Raw genomic sequence first — 21,632 nt, 5'->3', positions numbered from 1 at the left:
CAATTCACAGGGGCAAGGAGTTCTTATAAGCAGCACTAGAAAGCAGTCACTCTGAGAAGCCACAATGAGGGAAGAGGAGGGGAACTGGCAATGACAGCATACTCCTGGCTGCCACACCCAACAGAAAAAGGAATTCTTTTACTGGGAGTCAGAACTCTCTGATACCACCTAGATCTTTCCCGAGCCCGCGGACTAGTCAGCCTCAATAATATTAAAGGCATGCTGCAAAATACTTGCTTTGAAATTTAGAAACAAATTTTATTTAAGATCTGAAATACAATTCCTAAAATATCAACTTCTCCAGAAAACCGTGGCTACACAATAATGCATTGCCTCTATCATGTTAGAACGTGCATTAGACTCAAATACAAAAACCATGAAACAAATCACCATCCTTCAACAATTTGAGCAAAGATAGAATGCCTAAGGAACAACATAGATGGACTTGCAGAGGATGGGCTGTTTTACTTCAAGCACCATAAAAAAAAGAGCACAAATGCATGGGTTTTCAGGTATATACATTAAGTTGAACCTTTGGCACTAGGAATCAGGGCATTTTGTCACATAGCATTAACACATATTAGAAAATTGTGTAGTGTCAAAGGGATAGAACCACCAGCATTCAAGCAATGTTGTCAACTAGGCAATAAAATGTTCTACTGAATGTTTCTTCTTCGTCTAATTACTGCGTACACTGGTAGCAACTTTGAAATGAGAAAAGGAGCTTGTACTCCTTTCATTTTCTGTTTAAAAACACAACAGAAAACAAACTGAAACATAAGCCCTGTTATACATTAACAATTTTAAAGAACATCAATTATACAAGAAAAAGACTAAGAACGAAAAGAGTGTTTACAGATACCAGACATAACAGTGAGTGGTCAGTAGACCCTCACAGGGCTTTGCGGTGGTACTCAGCCGAAGCCACTTTGTAATCACTGGCAGTAAACAGAGATGTAGCATTCTTTGCCAGATATTTTAGGAAATCATGCAAATAGCCCAACAATAATGCAAGGCTCTTCTCATCAAGGGGCGTATACGCCAACATTGCTCCAATTCTTACAAATAATCTCAGTAGGTGTGGGGCTCCATAAACCTGGGACATTGGTGCATCAGGGTGAGCCAAGAGAATTTCAGCATACTGGGGCCTCTCAAATTTGTAGAGCAGCTGAGTGCCCAACATCACATTGAAATATTCTTTTATTCCTGCCACAACTTCATTAACTGCATACTCCTTATTATCAACATTTCCCTGCGACTTCTTACAATTTGCATACTCTTCCAGAATAGCATCTACATTTTTCTTAGCAGGGAGTTGAAACAGCTGCTTCTGCCTGGTAACTAAGTCCCAGTCCTCAACAAGCCATGGTTTTAATTCTTCAGGAATCTTCACTTTAACTTCCATTCTATTCTTAAATGCCTCCTCACTTTCAACAGTGGGGTCTGCCCGGGCCCTTTTCTTCCGAGGTGGCTGGGGTGCTTCACTGGTACTGCCACCATCACCGTTTCCAGGTGTCTTCTGTTTGTTCTTTCTGGTCTTCCTCACTGATCCTGAAGGGGGGTTCTCTGCAGAGCGACCCCCCCATCTGCCTGGGAGAGCTGGTTCCAGATTCTTCTGCTGTGGACCAGCAGTCTTCTTTCCTGAGGAGGCCCCTCTCATCTTACTTCTCTGCATATTACTTCTAGTTGGTTTTTTGAAGTTGTCTTCTTCTGCAGATTGTTGTCCACGAGTTTGAGAACCCTGCTTTCTGGAACTCATTCAACCCTGTTTTTATTCCAACCACTGTAATATATAAAATATTTTACTTCGTTGTTTTCTATCGTGACCTTTAACACATATTACTTCATAAAGGCCTACCACAGTAAAACACAAGCTATTTTCTTGGAATTTAGATTTCAAATCCTAGTTCAGGATCATTTGTAAGTGACTGACTTACTACTTCCACCCTCTTTTTGATTTTCACTACCAACCACTACTCACCCCATCCAATCGCTCATCAGACTTGCCCATAAGTTAGTTTTTTGGTGCCACTCCAAAGACAGAAATATAATTTTAGAAAAAAAATAAATTAAATGGAAAAGAAACTACAAAAGGCAGTGGAATTGAAATTAAAACTGTCTGAACAGGATAAATGACAAGATAAAAGAACAAAGAAAGATTAGTTGACTGGAGGCAAAATGAGTAGCAGTAAATGTTTTTGTAGGAGTCCAAGTAATCCTGAACTAGGGTGATGACAGAGTCAAGGGAAACTGAATACAGAAATTGGTAAATGAAGAAGAGGGAGCAGTCAAAGGTGGCTTTGTACAAATGCATCTATTCAATTAGTTATCATACATTATTGCCTATCTGCTTTGGGACAGATACTATGCTAGGTCCTAGGGTTTAAATCTAAGGTGACAATTAAAAAAACGAGGTTAGGGATCCCTGGGTGGCGCAGCGGTTTGGCGCCTGCCCTTGGCCCAGGGCGCGATCCTGGAGACCCGGGATCGAATCCCACATCGGGCTCCCTGCATGGAGCCTGCTTCTCCCTCTGCCTGTGTCTCTGCCTCTCTCTCTCTCTCTGTGTGACTATCATGAATAAATAAATAAAATCTTAAAAAAAAAAAAAAAAAAAACGAGGTTAGTACAATGACGGTTATAGGCACAGAGTATTTTGGAGCAAACAAGAAATGGTACATGACACCACTGTCAGTATTAGCTTGTTGGAGAAGGTGATAAATCAGAGAGAAGTCAGTGATGACTCCAGGTTTTGAGAATGGGTGATTAGGTCATTAGTACTATCACCAAATAAGACTGCATCTAGAGGAGGAGGAAGTGGATTAGAGAGGAAAGAACTTCAGTACTGGATCTACTACGTGTGAGATGTAAAGTTAGATATTTAACTTTAAAGCTCAGGTGAAGGTCAGAGCCTGAAATGGAGATCTGAGGGTAATCATCACACAGCTACTACTGGAAGCTAGGAAAGCCATCAAAGTCATTCATGGACAGAAGAGGAAGAAAAACTGAACCAAAGTATGAAATTCTGGAAAAACCTAAAAGAATGGTATTTAAGGGATTAGCAGAGACCAAAAACAACACAAAAATGGTCAGAGCAGCCATAGAAGAATTAGGAGAATGTTATTTTGGAAGCCAAATAAGTCAAAAGAGTTTTAAGAAAGGAAAGGGATAATGTACAGTATAAAATGCAGCAGAGGGAACTAGTAAGATAAAGATGAAAAATAGGGGGCTATGATTCTTATAGTGTGACACAGGAAGCAATTTTTTTGACTTACATAATCCTCTTCCTTCTTTCCCTTCCAAGTACTCCTAGTGTTTTCCCAGATGGAACCTCCCAAATCTCCTGGGATGGTCTGGAAGGATGAGGTGGAAGACACAACCTAGAAAGGAAAACAGGTATCTGCAATGAAGATAAACTTTAATTCAGAAAAAAATTTTTAAAAATCTAATTTTTTGACCATGTGGTTTGCAACTGTAATATCAGAGAAAATATGTAAGTTCCACTGTTAGACCTACTTCATTTAGGCTCTGCCTTTTAAAAGTTGTGAGGACTTGGGCAAAATATGTATGCTCTCTTAGTCTCTTTTTTTCATCTATGGAATGAGGGAAACTACCCTCAGATTTCACAGGTTCTTAAGAACTTCATAAATATGATTTGGCTAAATAGCTAGCGAAATATCTTTTTTTTTAAGTTTACTATCTTTCAACGTTTTATTTTTTTAAGATTTTATTTATTCATGAGAGACACAGAGAGAGAGAGAGGCAGAGAGACACAGGCAGAGGGAGAAGCAGGCTCAATGCAGGGAGCCCGACGTGGGACTTGATCCCGGAACTCCAGGATCATGCCCTGGGCCGAAGGCAGGTGCTCAACCGCTGAGCCACCCAGGGATCCCGCTAGCAAAGTATCTTATAGGAATACATGTGAATATGGATATAAAGATGTTCACTGCAGTGGTGTTTTTAATACTGAAGAACTGGAAACACAAATATTCAATAGGAAAGTGGTAATATAAATTATGTATGCAAACTATGGAAGAACATTCAAATGAATTAAGCAGAGAACCACGTATGAACATGGAAAGATGCTCAATTCTACATTATTGGGTAAATAGGCATATTGCATAATATGTACAATAGGATCCCAAAAAGACAGCACAGGTCGGGAAGTAACAATCAGTCTCATATAATTCTTATGTAGTGTGTGATCAAATTCCTGTTTTAAACTGTTATGTACAAATGCATAAGTACCTAGGTGAATAAATACCAGACTGTTAAAATCGGTGTAACCTCTGGTAAGAAATGAGGGATGATGGTGGATCAGCCTTAAACCAGGTTTCTTTGGTTAACTGTGGACTTTCACCCACAGAAAAAGCCCCTCAGCCAATCCCTACCCTTAAAATGATGTGAGCAGGTGTCAGGAAAGCCCTGTTGGGGGAAATAGAGGTAAAAAATGCTAGTCAACTAGAACCTAGAATCAGGGAAACCAGTTATTAGAAAGAGGCCCGAGTGCTAGGGCTTTCATGAAGCAAACGATATCCTCTAAGTAAAAGTACCCAAAGAGTAGAAAATAAAGGGCAAAGGTGGTCCTCAGAGAGCATCAAAATCTGTGAATACGGATACAGAACCTGTGGGAATCAGAAACCTGCCTGAGAGGGATATACAGACACATCCTGTGAACGGTCAGTGACCAGTGTGTCATGGCATTACACTATAAGCTATCAAGCATACAAAAATATTTCTAAACAAACATTCATTGTGACCAGGACAGGGGACAAAGTATCTGAGTGTATCAGAGTTTTTAGTTAAATACAGAAAACCTACCTCAGAGCTAATATAGTGCAAAGTTTCCACAAAACAAAGGGAATAATTAAAATATCAACTAAAGAAAGCAAGATGGCTCAGTGCCAGCCAGTGTAAAACAGAAGTAAGGCCAGGTTGGACAGGAAGATTTTTGGAAGTCTCACGGTCATCAGCAATTCCTTACTGAGGAACTTGAAAATGATAGCTGACTCTACTGTACATCGTTGGCACTAATTACATATATTCATTCATAGGAAAACTATGAAAAACAAATTCTACCCGGTTCTAATTAACTGGGTGAATTCTGTTACTCTCTACAAATTCTTCTATCACTCATGAAGTCTCAATGAAATGTCTGACATTATATAGAGAAGTACCTGTACCACAAGTCAACGTTTGCGACAGTGAATAAAGCCACAAAAATAGGGGATCCCTGGGTGGCTAAGTGGTTTAACGCCTGCCTTTGGCCCACGGCATGATCCTGGAGTCCTGGGATTGAATCTCGCATTGGGCTCCCTGCATGGAGCCTGCTTCTCCCTCTGCCTGTGTCTCTGCCTCTGTCACTCATGAGTAAATAAATAAAATCTTTAAAAACGCCACAAAAATAGCCTTTACAGAAATTCTCAGTACTTTTTTAAGATTTATTTACTCATGAGAGAGAGAGAGAGAGAGGGAGGGAGGGGCAGGCAGAGAGAAGCAGGCTCCACTCAGGGAGCCCAATGCGGGACTCAATCTCAGAATCCTGGGATCACGCCGAGCCAAAGGCAGACGCTCAACCACTTGAGCCACCCAGGCATCCCAGTACTTTTATTTTTATTAAGTATCCTACAGACCAAACAAGCAACTATTCCTACCTGAAAGTCAGAAATCAGACATCAAAAGAAGGGAATACCTGCCTTTTTGATGTCTGGCTCCACTTTTAATACAAGTTTCTGGACAGCTTTGCACTTTGTACCTCCCTTCCCAGATTAACACTGCTTCCATGGTCAATGACAGATGTGCTGTGCACATTCATTTAAAAAGTTTACACTATAGATTAATTTGGGGCCACTTTAAACTTTGAGTTTGCTAGATTGTCTTGAGTTTCAGGTTTTACTAATGTTGTTTACTGGCTTAGTATACCTACTCTTTGCTCCCATCATGCTCTCCCTTGTCTCCATCTAAATACCACACAAGTCCTATTTCCTTCCTAACTCTCCAACACTAGTCCACATTTCTCTTCCATCTCCAATACCGTATGAAGCTAACATTAGTACTCCAAAGTTTATTAAACATCTTGTGTTAGTTTTGGTTACAGAACTACACCATTAATCTACTTGCCACAGGTCTTGTTATTTGTACTGTATATATTTCAGAGCAACACTTAGGTGAATCCAAGCGAGGAAGAAATTCAACACATCAAGAAAATGGAGGCACAAATTAGGGACAGGTCATCAAGTATTTTTCCACTTGTTTTCTATAAGTCAGCTCTAAGATAAGCCAGACATTGAGAAAACACATTTGTGGGTTTGGCCTAGTTCTTTTTATTTTCTGTGTAAATTCTCATTTAAACAGAGGTGAGCTTATATTGGACATCACATCTAATCCTCCCTAAAAAAAATCGATATCACCACTGGTTATTTTCCCCATGTAACATAATATATGTAAATCTGGAGAGCTGTTTATCATCAAATGGTCATACCTTAATCTAACCTTTGTGGAAAGTGATTCCCCTTCAATTTACCCTGTAATAACTACTACATTTCTGTCCTATTTCCTATTATTTAATATTTACAGATGCAGATTTAGTGGGTCAAGAGGTAATAACATGTTGCCAAATTACTTCCCCCATGCTGTACTAATTTCTAACCTTACAAGTAGTGTGTAAAACTATCACTTATACTCTGGTGAGCAATGGCTAGGCTCATTTACAAAATTTGATAAAATGTTTACTGTTTCCATTTACTAGAGATGCTTTAACATTTAAAAAGCATCTATTGGGTATATAGGCTTTTGTCCTGTGCCCATTCAATTGGGTTTTAGTGACTGTAACATCTATAGGATCTTTTTATATATCAAGAGTTGTCAGTCTGGGACAATTATTTCCCCTAATCTTCTTTTACAAAGCTTGATGTTAAGATTTTAAAGTTTTATATAATGAAATATTAGTTTTTCCTTCCAGTGTTAAATGATGTCATACTAATGGAGGTTTTAGATTTTAATTTAATTATCCAGAATTTATTTTGTAAATTATGAACTGAAAATCTGTATTTTGCCCAAGTAGTTAATTTTGTAGGTAATCTTTCTTTTACATATGTATATATAAATTCCAAAATACATAAAGATGGAGGAATTCTCCCTTTACCCACCCCCATCCCAGAATGAGTGTGTAGGCTTTCAGATCTTATGTACATACTCACACGAATACGTATCTTTAAAACTAAATGTGTATTTTATATTTGATTTGGCAAAGATGAGACATATTGCCCCATACCTTTTATCACTGTGGGCATCATTTTGTCCACACACACCTAGCTCATTCTTTTTAATATCCACATCACTCTATCTTGATGTGCCAGAATTTAACCAGTCCCTTATTAATCAACATTAAGTTTCCAATACTTCATTATTATAGAAATGCTATAATAGACCTAAGTGTACAGATATATTAGAGCATTAGGAATTTCAGAATTATTCTCAGAAGAACTGTTTAAACTTTGAGGAGATAAAGGCAAATTTAATTTGCAAAGAACCCCTCTAATTTGTACTCCCAGCAAAAACATTAAAGTTCATTCACCTATACCTTCAACAACATAGGATAAACATCTTTTGGAAACTTTTTTTTTGCTTATAGTATGTAGTAATATCTTGGAGTATCTTTCATATTTTCATGTGTATCTTTTTCTTATGTGAATGTTTTTGTTCTCTTTCAGTTAGGTTGTTTGCTTCCTTTATTGATTTCTAACAATCAAATCCTAAGTTTTCTTGGGTATGTTGGAAATATTTTTTCCAAACTCCTTTTCCTTCTCTGGGTCTGTCTGTGTGTGCATGTACGTATCACACAGACAAATATGTCAACCTTCTCCTTTGTGACCTTTGGCATTTAGGTCACATCTAGGGAAAACGTTCTCAAATCAATAAGCATGATTTCCTATATTTCTTGGTATGCCTAGATTATTCCAAATACATAACTTTTCCTATTATTAATTATTGAAGAGGTCATCCTTTCCTCACTGATTTGAAATTCTATCATAGGACATTTTAAATTCCTAGATGTACATGCATCTTTTAAGGTACTCTTCCCAATGATTTCTGATTATTCAATTTTTAAAGGTTATTACCATTTTTAGGTCACCTGTTCTGTCACAGTGATGTCTGTTCTCACACCAGTATTACATTGGTTTAATTATCATAAAGACACAGATGTTGCCCTAGAATATTCTAATACTTGTAAATGGTTTCCAAGGATGTTTGAGGAGTTATTTGTAATAGCAAAACACTGGAGTAAACCTGGAGGACTATCACTAGTGATTTAGAAAGATAAAAGGTATTTTTTTCCTTAAATGGATTATCATGCTAGTTAAAAGAATACCACTGTTGAAAGGAATCAAATAGAACTCCATGAATGGCCATGAAGACATCCAAGATAATCTACTGAATAAAAATAGCAAGTTGCAAAATAATACTTATAGTGTGATACCATATTTATGTAAAAGAAAACACAAAACAGTATTTTATATATATATGTATGTTTTTAAACAGGGTACATAATTTAGAGATCTCAAAGGGAATAAAACTAATAGCAGTTAACTCTGGAGAGTAAGAGAATTGGAAGTGAAGAAATGGAAACCCGAGCCTATTCTGTATTACTTAAAACTTTTTCATTATGAAGATAATATATTCACATATTACATGACTAAAAACCTGTATAAAAATATATATATTTAAAATTCAGTGATTTTGATTTTTATCCTTAGATCCCACACAGCTGGACTTTTCAGTAAAGTATCACTGTGTATCATACATTTTGTAGGCATACCATTCAGACTGTTCCCCCCTCCCCTTCTAGGTTCTGCCCCCATTCTTGGGAGGCACAGGTCAAGGTCCTTTTCCTCTCTGAGGCTTTTTCCATTTCAGGATACCCTGGACCTTGCCTTCTCTAAGCTCATACCAGCTTAACAGCCCACCTCCCTGCCTTTTGCCCTTAATCATTCTCCAAATGGCCTCCTGTAAAGGGGTTTTGTGCCTACCCATCTACTCCATCTTTTCCACCATGGCAGCGCCCTCCTCTGCAACCCAGTTTTCAGAAGGGGCAAAAAAAAAGTTACAAGGAAAATATAGTGACTCCATGGGAAAATGAAGCTCTCAAGTAACTGAAAAAAACCTTCCTTCATCTCATGCAAGTGATGGGCCATTTAGGAATGCAGACTCCTAAGGCTAACATTTTGGTATGGGTGTATCACAATGAATGTGAACAACATCTCCTATGGTTTGTTGGAATAAACCTTCTAATACACATATACCATGCCAGTTACATTTATTATCCATTCTCCTCTGAATCTTGGAACACTTCCTTTCTGTTTAACATATTTTTTGAGTCTGAGACGAAGGAGGAATGACACAAAAGCTGTTAACACACTGAATATAGTTATTATTTCCTAGTTAAAATTATAGCTCCTGGAAATTCTCTTATAATAAATATGATCAATAAACTCAAAATCTTTCTAGATTGTTAAGACAAACCAGAAGTCGTAATTTCAGAATTCAGTTCTATGGTAACTGCTGCTTCTGGAAAAATCAGGAAAGAAACCAACAGTATTAATTTTTTTACATTTCCAAACAGAAGAATCCACTGCTTTTAGAAGTTTAGAGTTTATGTGTGTGTAAACCAGGATGTACCAGAATGACTAACAGAACCATAATTATTATTAAAGCAAACACTTATATATGCCAAGCACTGTCCTGGTACTTTACACAAAATCTCTTCAAAAATCCTACAAACTAGAACTATTATCATTTCTATTTTACACATTAGGTAATTTAGCAACAAAGGGAGTTAAGTATCTTGCCCAGGATCACATAAGTGGTAGAGATAGAATCCAAATTAAGAAGTCAGTATTTGCTCTCAACCATTAAATTATGTTGTACATGAGATGCCATAAAAATTTCAAATATATATATATATATGAAACTAACTATAGGGTATCAAGTATAATATCTTTTATCAAAGAATGTAAGATCATACAGTCCTCTGTTGTTTGGGTCCTTGCTATACTGGAATCACCAGTGGACTTAGCTTCATCTTTCCCTTCTTAGAATTTAGAGTGCTTTCCCAGATAGGGGCTTATTAATCTTCAAAATATTCCTGGACAGTTAGGAAGGTTATGCGGAATTATCTTATTTGAAAATTGAGACCAGGAGAAGGGAGGCACTTACTCAGATTCTGTAATCAGGGATGGTTCTGCAATCAGGATCAGATCTTCTGATCCTTATTATACAGCAAACTTAGCTTTTCTGATGTTGGCCTGGAAGGTCAAAGAAGGGGACAGAAAAGGACATAAAGTAAAAAGATATGAGATCCTTTTTTTCTCCATCAACCAATGCATTTTATCACACACAAAGGACACCACTGCTGATAAATAATGTACAAATGTGTCTTTTTCCTTTTTTGTGGTTATATTTTCAAATTTATTGTACATTTATCCTTATTTTTGATAAAGTAACTGTATTTTTATACTTTTTAATAAGGATAATTTCAAATGAATAAAAATGTAGAAGGAAGAGTATTATAAACCTATACCAATCACCCAGCTTCAACAATTACCAACTGAAGGCCATCTTGCTTTATCTATAACCCCACCCACTGCTCCCCCCACTCCGATTTTTTTTAAGCTCACTGAATAGCTGATTTTATGTATTTTATTACAGAAAATGTCAAACACATACCAAGGATGACGGAATAATAAAAGGAACCTCATATGCCCCATCACTTAGCTCAAACAATTATTAACTTAGGGCCAGTTTTGTTTCATCTATACCCTTCCCCACTTCCCTCTACCGCTGAGATTATCTTGAAGCAAATCCCAGTCATCAACGTATTTGAAGTCATTCTCCGACATTTTATTACTTAATCCACAAATATTTTCCTATATACCTCTACAAAATAAAGATAATTTGAAAACACAACCATTAATGCCATTATAACGTCTAAAAAATTGACTTCAATTCCTTAAAAAAAAAAACACATCAAATCCATTTTCAAATTTTCCCGATGCATCTTAAAGTGTTTTTAAGTTGGTGTGTTCAAATCAGGATCCAAACAAGGCCTACTCATCGCATGTGGTTCATCTCCTCATCGCTCTCGTTCTCCATCTCCCCCACCCCCCGCCTTTTAAACTTTTCAATATGGAAAATTCCAATCCCCGCTATTTTGAGCTAATTCTCAAATAGTAAATTATTTCATCGGCAAAGATTGATATGTCTCTTTTAAAGCTCAAATTTCTTATAAGAAGAATCTGATGAGCAGAAAAAGCACTGTAATGAACAAATTTACACAATTTGTTTTTTTTCTCATTCTATTACGCGGGTTTTTCACTCCACAATAATAGCGAATATCTTTCGGAACCAGGATTGGTATTAAGCGTCTTATACGCACTAATACACAGTACAAGCCTCTGAGGTACACGTCTCTGAGGTAGATACTATCACTATCACCATTTTACAAACATGGAAACCGAGACACTGAAAGAACAGGAGCCAGCCCAAGCTGGGCGTTGGCGAGTAGGAATTTGAAAGCAGCTCTGCCCAACTGTGAAGGCACTACTTAATATTGTCAATATATGCGACGATAGAAATAAACCATAAACCCTTTCACCCCACCCCCACCCCGAAACCTGAAACGAGAATCCAGTTCTTTCCAGCAGCCGACGTGTGATCACTGCCGTCCCTCCAACCGCCATAGTAAAGCCAGGTTTCTCTGGCAACTGATATCCATAGGCAGACACGTCACCCTGGAGGCGGGCTTATGGTCTCCAGCCAATGATAATCGTCTTGTCTAAGTTTTAGAATGTTCCATAACCAAATGATTGGACGAAGCCTAACACGTCAGCGATGACTCTTCGCCGCAGTAAAGGCGGGTGCTAGCAACCTGCTTCTTCACGGTTAAGGCTTGAAGCAAACCAATCATCTTTCTGCTTTAGAGAAGGCTCTGGCCAATGACGCTTGCCCTCTTAGGTTCTTAGCCCGCCCTTCAAAAGCGCGACAGCCGTTGGGTCATAAGTCTATAGGGCAGGGTGTTCACGTGGCCTATTTTCACGACCCAGAGTTCCCCTGGCCAGAGTTTTTTTTTTTTTTTTTTCCCCTGCAGGGAGGCATTATGGGTTTTTTTTTTCCACTGGGAAAGGAAGTGCCTACGTGGCCTGCGGAAACAGGATGGGCGGAAATGAGCTAAGGTTCCCGCGAGTGGGGAAGCGCGAGGTCAAATTTGGGGCCACGCCCCCAACCTCTTGCGCAACTATCGGAGTGAAAAAGAAAACAGAGCGGGTGTTTTAATGTGTGTACAAGCTGGGGTGGTGGGTGTGTGTGGGCGTGGTGTTGGGGCCTCTGTGTGCGCGGGCGAGCTCCCGTGGCCTTGAGATTGGGATGTGCGCGCGGCAGCCCTCGTGGCGTTGGAGGTGGTGTCTGTGCGCAGGCGTGCGCCCCTAGCGTTGAGAGACAGCGTTGGGGTCGGCGTGTGTCCTGGAATCCGGGCGTGCGTGTATGCGCGCGCACATGCGTATGTGCATGTGCGCGTGCACGCGCGCTGTGTACAGAATATTCTCTACTTTTCTAGAAGTTTGAAAATTGTTCTAATGAAAAATAAAATAAGTCAAGGCGACCATAACCAATAAAGAGCATTTGCCAGGAATATTTTTACCTCTCCTAGCGATTTAATTTCAGACCGTAAAAATACACTTGCTTCCCACGTTTTTTCTCTTGCCAAAATCCTGTTTTAAACCATAGCCGTCCAAAAGGTAAGAGTCAAACGTTCCCATCTTAGCAATTCCAAAGAGCAGCTTTTTTTTTCGGTTCCCTAGTATCCTCTCTCCCCCCTCCAACGTTGCCTGCCATTCTGTTGGCACAAACACAATTTTCTGCCTCAAATATCTGTATGTGATAACCTTCCCCTTCAGTTTCTCTCTCTCTCTCTCTCTCTCTCTCTATATATATATATGTATATATATATATATACACATACACACACACACATAGAGACTCTCAATTTCTGTAGAAGCTGAGGCTCTCTTACCTTTTTGTTTTGATCTCCAAGCACAGTGCCCTTCAGGCAAGTAGCACTCAGCTAGTTTTCCAGAAAGTTCTCTGGGTGAGGTTTATACCTCCTGAATCTGCCACTAGATGCCACCAAATCCCAGCAAAGGATTGGCTGTTAGTCCCTGGAATCCTGGGATTTTTCCCCCCCTTTCTTTTTTTTAGATTTTTTTAAAAAATTTTTATTTATTTATGATAGTCACAGAGAGAGAGAGAGAGAGAGAGGCAGAGACACAGGCAGAGGGAGAAGCCCGCTCCATGCACCAGGAGCCCGATGTGGGATTCGATCCCGGGTCTCCAGGATCGCGCCCTGGGCCAAAGGCAGGCGCTAAACCGCTGCGCCACCCAGGGATCCCTTTACCCCCCTTTCTGATTTGTTGAATTCCACAATGTATAGAGGTCATGTATATCTTTCATTGCTAAGGAAAAATCAAATTAACATTTGTAATTAGCCCAACCAGACAGAGAACTATAGCTCTAGATTCATATGTTTTTCCTTATTTCTTCTTTAAAAAAATTCTCCCCTCCAGCCCTCTTTCCTTTCTTCCTTGCCTTTTTGTGGGGTCAGAATTGATCAATGACCCCAGGCACTGATGCCCATGAAGATCTGAATCTTTTCTGTGCATCTTTTCCAATGCTAACAACACTCCCCAGTGGAAAATGTAGGTGGATATTTAGTCAATAAAGACAGATAAGAACTTGGACCCTGATATTGAAAACTGATCTTTTTCTCTTCAAATTTTTATTAAATAAGTGTGTTTGCACCCTATTTTTTGTAGTGGTACTGCTACACTTTGTTATGTCTTTGGAGTTAGAGACTTAATTTTAATTCCCGGCTTACTAGCTGTGAGACCTTGAGTAGACGATTTATGTTCACTGATACTTAGGTTTTTGCATGCTTTCTATATTTTAGATCCTGTGTCATATCCTATACATGGATATTCTTTTATTCCTCACAAATTCCTTATTAGATGGGTGAATAAATAAACTTCAAAAAAACAAAAATTAATATTTTTAAATTATCAATCATATACACTTGTGTGCATGCATGCATGTGCACACGCACACACAGAGGGGTGAGGGCCGAGATTTGTTTTTATATTTATTTATTTATTTATCTATTTTTTTTATTGGAGTTCAATTTGCCAACATATAGCACAACACCCAGTGCTCATCTCATCAAGTGCCCCCCTCAGTGCCCGTCACCCAGTCACCCCCAGCCCCCGCCCACCTCCCTTTCTACCAGCCCTAGTTCGTTTCCCAGAGTTAGGAGTCTCTCATGTTCTGTCTCCCTTTCTGATATTTCCCACTCATTTCTTCTCCTTTCCCCTTTATACCCTTTCACTATTTTTTATATTCCCCAAATGAATGAGACCATATAATGTTTGTCCTTCTCCGATTGACTTATTTCACTCAGCATAATACCCTTGAGTTCCAACCGTGTATAAGCAAATGGTGGGTATTTGTCGTTTCTAATGGCTGAGTAATATTCCATTGTATACATAGACCATATCTTCTTTATCCATTCATCTTTCGATGGACACTGAGGCTCCTTCCACCATTTGGCTATTGTGGACATTGCTGCTAGAAACATCGAGGTGCAGGTGTCCCGGCGTTTCACTGCATCTGTATCTTCGGGGGTAAATCCCCAGCAGTGCAATTGCTGGCTTGTAGGGCAGATCTATTTTTAACTCTTTGAGGAACCTCCACACAGTTTTGCAGAGTGGCTGTACCAGTTCACATTCCCACCAACAGTGCAAGAGCGTTCCCCTTTCTTCACATCCTCTACATTTGTTGTTTCCTGCCTTGTTAATTTTCCCCATTTTCACTGGTGTGAGGTGGTATCTCATTGTGGTTTTGATTTGTATTTCTCTGATGGCAAGTGATGCGGAGCATTTTCTCAGGTGCTTGTTGGCCATGTCTATGTCTTCCTCTGTGAGATTTCTCTTCATGTCTTTTGCCCATTTCATGATTGGATTGTTTGTTTCTTTGGTGTTGAGTTGAATAAGTTCTTTATAGATCTTGGAAACTAGCCCTTTATCTGATATGTCATTTGCAAATATCTTCTCCCATTCTGTAGGTTGTCTTTTAGTTTTGTGGACTGTTCTTTTGCTGTGCAAAAGCTTCTTATCTTGATGAAGTCCCAATAGTTCATTTTTGCTTTTGTTTCTCTTGCCTTCATGGATGTATCTTGCAAGAAATTGCTGTGGCCAAGTTCAAAAAGGGTGTTGCCTGTGTTCTCCTCTAGGATTTTGATGGAATCTTGTCTCACATTTAGATCTTTCATCCATTTTGAGTTTATCTTTGTGTATGGTGTAACAGAATGGTCTAGTTTCATTCTTCTGCATGTGGATGTCCAATTTTCCCAGCACCATTTATTGAAGAGACTGTCTTTTTTCCAGTGGATAGTCTTTCCTGCTTTGTCGAATATTAGTTGACCATAAAGTTCAGGTTCCACTTCTGGGTTCTCTATTCTGTTCCATTGATCTAGGTGTCTGTTTTTGTGCCAGTACCATACTGTCTTGGTGACCACAGCTTTGTAGTACAACCTGAAATCTGGCATTGTGATGCCATCAGCTATGGTTTTCTTTTTAAATATTCCCCTGGCTATTCGGGGTCTTTTCTGATTCCACACAAATCTTAAGATGATTTGTTCCAACTCTCTGAAGAAAGTCCATGGTATTTTGATAGGGATTGCATTAAATGTGTAAATTGCCCTAGATAGCATTGACATTTTCACAATATTAATTCTTCCAATCCATGAGCATGGAATATTTTTCCATCTCTTTGTGTCTTCCTCAATTTCTTTCAGAAGTGTTCTGTAGTTTTTAGGGTATAGATCCTTCACCTCTTTGGTTAGGTTTATTCCTAGGTATCTTACGCTTTTGGGTGAAATTGTAAATGGGATTGACTCCTTAATTTCTCTTTCTTCCATCTCATTGTTAGTGTATAAAAATGACACTGACTTCTGGGCATTGATTTTGTATCCTGCCACACTGCCAAATTGCTGTATGAGTTCTAGCAATCTTGGGATGGAGTCTTTTGGGTCTTCTATGTGTAGTATCATGTCATCTGCGAAGAGGGAGATTTGACTTCTTCTTTGCCAATTCGAATGCCTTTTATTTCTTTTTGTTGTCTGATTGCTGAGGCTAGGACTTCTAGTACTATGTTGAATAGCAGTGGTGAGATTTGACATCCCTGTCTTGTTCCTGATCTTAGGGGAAAGGCTCCCAGTGTTTCCCCATTAAGAATGATATTTGCTGTGGGCTTTTCCTAGATGGCTTTCAAGAGGGTCGAGATTTAGAGCTGTGGTTCTTAGACACACTGGTAGCATTATAATCACTTTTGGGGAAGTTGTCAGAAATTCAGATGTTCAGGCCCCACCTCAAACCTAATGAATCAGAAATCCTAGGGGTAGAGTTTGGTAATCTCTGTTACACTGTTCTTGTGATTCCAATGTATCCTGAAGTTAAAACCACTGCTTTGGAAGGGAGAAATGCGATGTTGATTTTTGTACACTCCACTAGAGGGTGCTGCAGAATGTAGAGCGAGGTAATGATAGCTATTGAGACACCCTGTATATTTTTTCAAAAATTTTTGTCCTTTTTTATTGAAGTATAGTATATTAGTTTCAGACATACAACACCCTGCATATTATCAGACACATTTTAAGATTTAAAACTAACATATAGGGATGTTCGATTGTTTTCTCAGTGTGCACAAGTATGGAAGTCAGGATTTGAACTTTGCCTGCTTCTCCAGCCCAGGCCCTTGTCAGTTCTTGTTGATCAGCTATAATATCTTGTCTTTCTGGGCCTCAAAATACGTTACAGATTCTTTGTTTGCTACTTTGAATAACATTGACTAGAGTACCAAGAAGACGGCAGGAAAGCAAACCAAATAAGTGGAAATATCTTGATTTCATACCCTCTCATATCTATTCTATAATAAGATATCACATAAAGCTCATAAGTGTTTCCCTTCTTGCTTTTATATTTCCCAAATGCTCTCTCTACCCTACACTTCTCTTTTTTAGTTTATGTCTGAAGCTCTTCTATGTGTAGGAGAGAAATCGGGGTGGTGAAGAAACAGTTGTTGAAAGCCTATTATGGGACACACTATATAGCTCTATATATATTAATCCCAACAATAGGCCTGTAAATTAGGTGATGATTATCATTTTATAGATAATGAAAATGAGTTCTAGAGACTATAATTATTTTCCTTTGGTCACACAACTTGTAAGTGGTAGAGTCTGGGTAATTCCTTTTATATCTGACAGTACTACCCTGCTAAACTTTCTTTTTTTAAAAAAAGATTTCATTTGTTTATTCATGAGAGAGAGAGAGACACACACACACACACAGGCAGAGGGAGAAGCAGGCTCCCCTCAAGGAGCCCGATGTGGGACTCTATCCCGGATCCTGGGATCCTGCTAAACTTTCTATTGCTCCGTTTTGAATCTTGTTTAGTTTCTTGCTGTTTATGTAACTTTTATCATGTTCTTTAACTTTTCTGAGCCTCAGTTTTACCGTATGTTAGGTGGGAACAAATATTCCTGCTTCATCATGTTACAGCTGCAGTATCTAAAACAGTAGCCACTAGACACGTGGATATTTAAATTCGAATGAAAGTTAAGTAAAATGAAAAATTCAGTTTTTCAGTTGTCCTAACCACATTTCAAGGGCCCAATAGCTACTTATGGCTAGTATTAGTATCATCTGGGACATCAACAGATAGAGAACATTCCCACCATCCTAGAAAGCTCTATGGTACAGTGCTGATTTAGAGTATATAAAGTATGGGGATCCCTGGGTGGTTCAGTGGTTGAGCATCTGCCTTGGGTTCAGGTCATGATCTTGGGGTCCTGGGATCGAGTCCTGCATCAGGCTCCCCACAGGGAGTCTGCTTCTCCCTCTGCCTGTGTCTTTGCCTCTCTCTGTGTGTGTGTCTTGTGAATAAATAAATAAAATAAAAAATAGAGTATATAAAGTATGTAAAAGGACTTAGCATAGTGTATAATTCATGGTAGGTGGCCAAGAAAAGTGATTTCCTTTACTTTTTCCTTTTGACAGTTAGAGTTATGTATGTTCTCCTGCTTTATTGACAGTCAGGATAGGAGAGTAACCTACCTTACGTACTATAACAGAGGATATGTCTGGCATTGGAACCTACATCTCCTGACTCTCACTCCAATATTCTCTCTAGTGGACCCATCATTATGTTCTACTCTGTTGAATAAGATCTCAAGGCAAAGGATGTGAATAGTGTGAATTAACTTTGGAGTCAGGGTAGTAGCAGAAAAAGACATAGGAACTGAATGCCTTCTGTGTATCACAGCAGTGTGCTCAGTTCTTTACATTTGTTATCTTACTGAATCTTCACTGAAGCCCAGAGAAGTTAAATACTCACTTCAGGTTGCCAACTAGTAAATGGCAGAGCAAACATTCAAACGTCTTTCTGACTCCAAAGCCCATGTTTTTTTTTTTCTTTATGCAGTCCTACCCTCTCCAATGTGAAGACTCTCCTGCTCCTTTTACTTACTAAGTAGGATAAAGCTTCAACAGATTCCTGACTCTTAGTGGGTCCTCAGAAAATGCAAGTTACTCTTCTTCCTTTTGCATTTATAGTTGAATCATTGTCTTCGCAATCTGTTTCAAGGGTTTCCTAGGATACTTTTTGTTTGGCTTCAAGACCCAAGTCCAGATAGAGTCTGTTTATGGTCCCAGCCTTCAGAGGGAACACTAAATGGCTACATTAATTTTCAAGGCCACCATTTGCTCATACAATGCCTTTGTGTTAATTAGAAACATGAGCCACCTGGGGGCAAACAAATTGTAAAGAAGTGTCCACTCCAGTGAAACAATGAGAATAATACTTTTCTTTCTCAGAGTTGTTGGAGCTCCACCAAGACAGTGAAAGAATGAATTTCAGCTTCCACGTTTTGCCTCTTGTTGGGGACCCTTGTACAGAGGCAACCTGCCCTGCCTAACAGTATCTGTTGCTCTTGCCTGGTGGATAAGAGCCTTGCTAGATCTGGAAGATAGTGTCAGTCTGTTCTGGAGAGTATATAGTGTCCTCTCATGGCTTCTGGATAATAGATTAAATTGTTGCCTTTTTAGGTTATTTTGATATTTTTTCATTTGGTTCTGACTAGCTTATTAGGTGATTTTTAAAAGACATTGGTTAATTTAAAAGTTAAAAAACCTGAATAGTTTAAGGCTAAGAAAAATGGTATTTCTTTAATAATAATGTTTTTCGGGGCTCCCTGGGTGGCTCAGTAGTTTGGCGCCTGCCTTCAGCCCAGGGCGTGATCCTGGGGTTCTGGGATCCAGTTCCGCATCGGGCTCCCTGCATGTGGAGCCTGCTTCTCCCTCTGCCTGTCTCTTCCTCTCTCTCTCTCTCTCTCTCTCTCATGAATGAATAAATAAAATCTTTAAAAAAATAATGTTTTCCTATCCATTTATACCTGCCTCATTATATAGGGATTTCACAAACCATTCAGCAGATTAGTCTGTATTAGTCTAGTTTGCTAGCCAATGACAAGGCAAAGGATGGAAATAGTCATGGGAATGTTTTATCCTTTTAAGGTATTTGTTCTCTTCTAGATCCTCTCTCCTCCTATAATCAAGCCTCCCCTACTTCAACTGATCCATCCATTTAAGTAGAAAGAGTTTGCTTCAGATGACTGAGACCCTAAATCTAATCAATGCAGTCCTTGGGTGACCCTGGAATGCCAAGCTTGCACATAAAGCCTTGGTTTCCCCTTCCTGAGTCAGTAGCTTAGCATGCAATATCCTGAAATTTGCGGTTTTGTGAACCACAGGCTTTACTTGCAATCATCATGTTAAGTAATCCTTGTTACACAGCAACCAACAGAAATGGGGACTGATTTTCACCAGTGTGGGTTGACTCCTATAATCTGATCATTGCCTCAACAAAATGCCTTGAGCCAGTTTCCCAAAGATAACTTGTTTATGCTTATAACCTGCACCCACAGTCCCCATTTTATTAGGAATGACAAAAGCTATGTCTTTTGAAACTTCAGCTGACATATTAGAGGACAAACCAGCAGTACTTAGAGTGGTACATCTTCAGATTGTTGAAGCTTTATGATGGGTACATGGGGGTTCATTATACCATTCTTTCTAATTTTGTGTATTTTTTGAAGTCTTCCATAATAAAACAGTTAAAAACAACAACAACAAAAAGTGTTTCATTAGTCATGGGGAGGAGAACACACATAGGTTTCTCTTTAGAAGAGTACTAATTAACCTAGGGATGTACATCCCTTTAGTTGTGATGTGCCATGTAAAAATATGGAGAGGGGAGATTTTAAATTGAAAACGCCTGTGCATCAGAAGTTCTGATAAGGTCTCCTAGAAGGAGAATCTCCTAGGGACTGCAGTCCCCCTCTACCAGACCCCTGAAGAAGCTGTTGTAATGAGCCACTATTAGTGAAAGAGGTATATCATATCTCTTGGGCATTTGGGAGTAGGGGAGTTTGAAAACCATGGAAATTGGTATCAGGTAATTGATTAAAGCTCTGTTAGGCAGCAGAGAATCACGGGCAAAGGGAACTTGGGGGCAAGAGGCAGCTAGTAGTGTAAAAAGTCTTCATATCCCAGGTGAGTACTGGAGAGGCCAAAGCTACTATGGAAGGAGGGAGCCAGGCAGCAGAATATGTGGTGAAGAGGACCTCACTTGGAATCTCAAAAAGTATTCTTTGAAGACTCTAGGCCCTATCTGATTTGCAGGTTTTAAAACATTTGGGAAAGCCAACTGAAGGCAAAGAGTATATAAACATACAGGCACATACATACACGCACACATACATGCACTCTTGTCCAAGAACCTGGAAGCCTGTCTGCTGAGCTTGGAAAGGTAGGCTCCATAAGGTGCATATTGAAAGCTATGTGATTGGGTTCTTGTGTTTTTACTGTGTCACTGAGCAAAGAAGGGTGTTAGTACACTGCTGGAAGTGAGATATGGTCGGAGAGGTGGAGCATTGTTAGGGTGTGGGGACCGAGGAGGACATGTTCTTTCAAGGCCCTGAAGGTGGAGGTAACATGATTAGAAACTGGGGACAGAGAAGAGAGCAAGGGAAGTTCCTAAAAAGGTACAAAGCCGAGATTCACTCAGCTGCTCCTAGGCCAGAGTTGTGGGTGGGATGTCAGTGAGACCCAGGCGGGTGCTGCCAGCTTTCAATAGAGCTGGTCTGTGAAACTTGGCTGGGAGGACAGAGGAAGATTGATGTTTACTCCAGAGTGGGGCTGTCAGCTGTGCTCACCACCTCACCATGGTCCCAGCTGTAAACAAAAGTCCTGGCCCTTCATGGCACTGCAGAGCCGTCCAGGCTGGCGTAAGTCTCTGAGGACAGCTAGACCATTTTCTCATCCTGGCTGAGAACCAGAAGACAGAAGAAACAATAGAAGGTGGTGGTGGTGGTGAGAGGGGTGCAGGATTGGAAGGGGGTGAGAAGCAGTGACCAGTGGGAAGGAGCTGTCGATTTCAAATTTTAGGTCTTTGGATGCAAGTTAACAGAAAT

The 21,632-nt window shown here is 39.5% G+C and overlaps 1 protein-coding gene across 2 annotated transcripts; it reads right to left on the bottom strand.

The window, feature by feature from the left end:
• Positions 1-233: 233 nt before the first annotated feature.
• Positions 234-13,128, bottom strand: MORF4L2 (mortality factor 4 like 2). 2 transcript variants are annotated; one of them, XM_072816364.1, is made up of 4 exons: positions 13,065-13,128; positions 10,214-10,302; positions 3,274-3,378; positions 234-1,783 (listed from the first exon to the last, which is right to left on the bottom strand). In XM_072816364.1, exon 4 carries the CDS (start codon positions 1,757-1,759, stop codon positions 893-895), a length of 867 nt encoding a protein of 288 aa, XP_072672465.1. In that variant the 5' UTR covers positions 1,760-1,783; positions 3,274-3,378; positions 10,214-10,302; positions 13,065-13,128; the 3' UTR covers positions 234-892. The 2 variants fall into 2 exon arrangements, with proteins under 2 accessions (XP_072672465.1, XP_072672463.1); XM_072816362.1 differs by lacking the exon at positions 13,065-13,128 and adding an exon at positions 11,671-11,810.
• Positions 13,129-21,632: the final 8,504 nt, after the last annotated feature.

The sequence above is a fragment of the Canis lupus genome, chromosome X, assembly GCF_048164855.1.
Source record: "Canis lupus baileyi chromosome X, mCanLup2.hap1, whole genome shotgun sequence".
NCBI classification, from domain to species: domain Eukaryota; kingdom Metazoa; phylum Chordata; class Mammalia; order Carnivora; family Canidae; genus Canis; species Canis lupus.
This window is presented reverse-complemented; position numbering and strand designations above follow the sequence as displayed.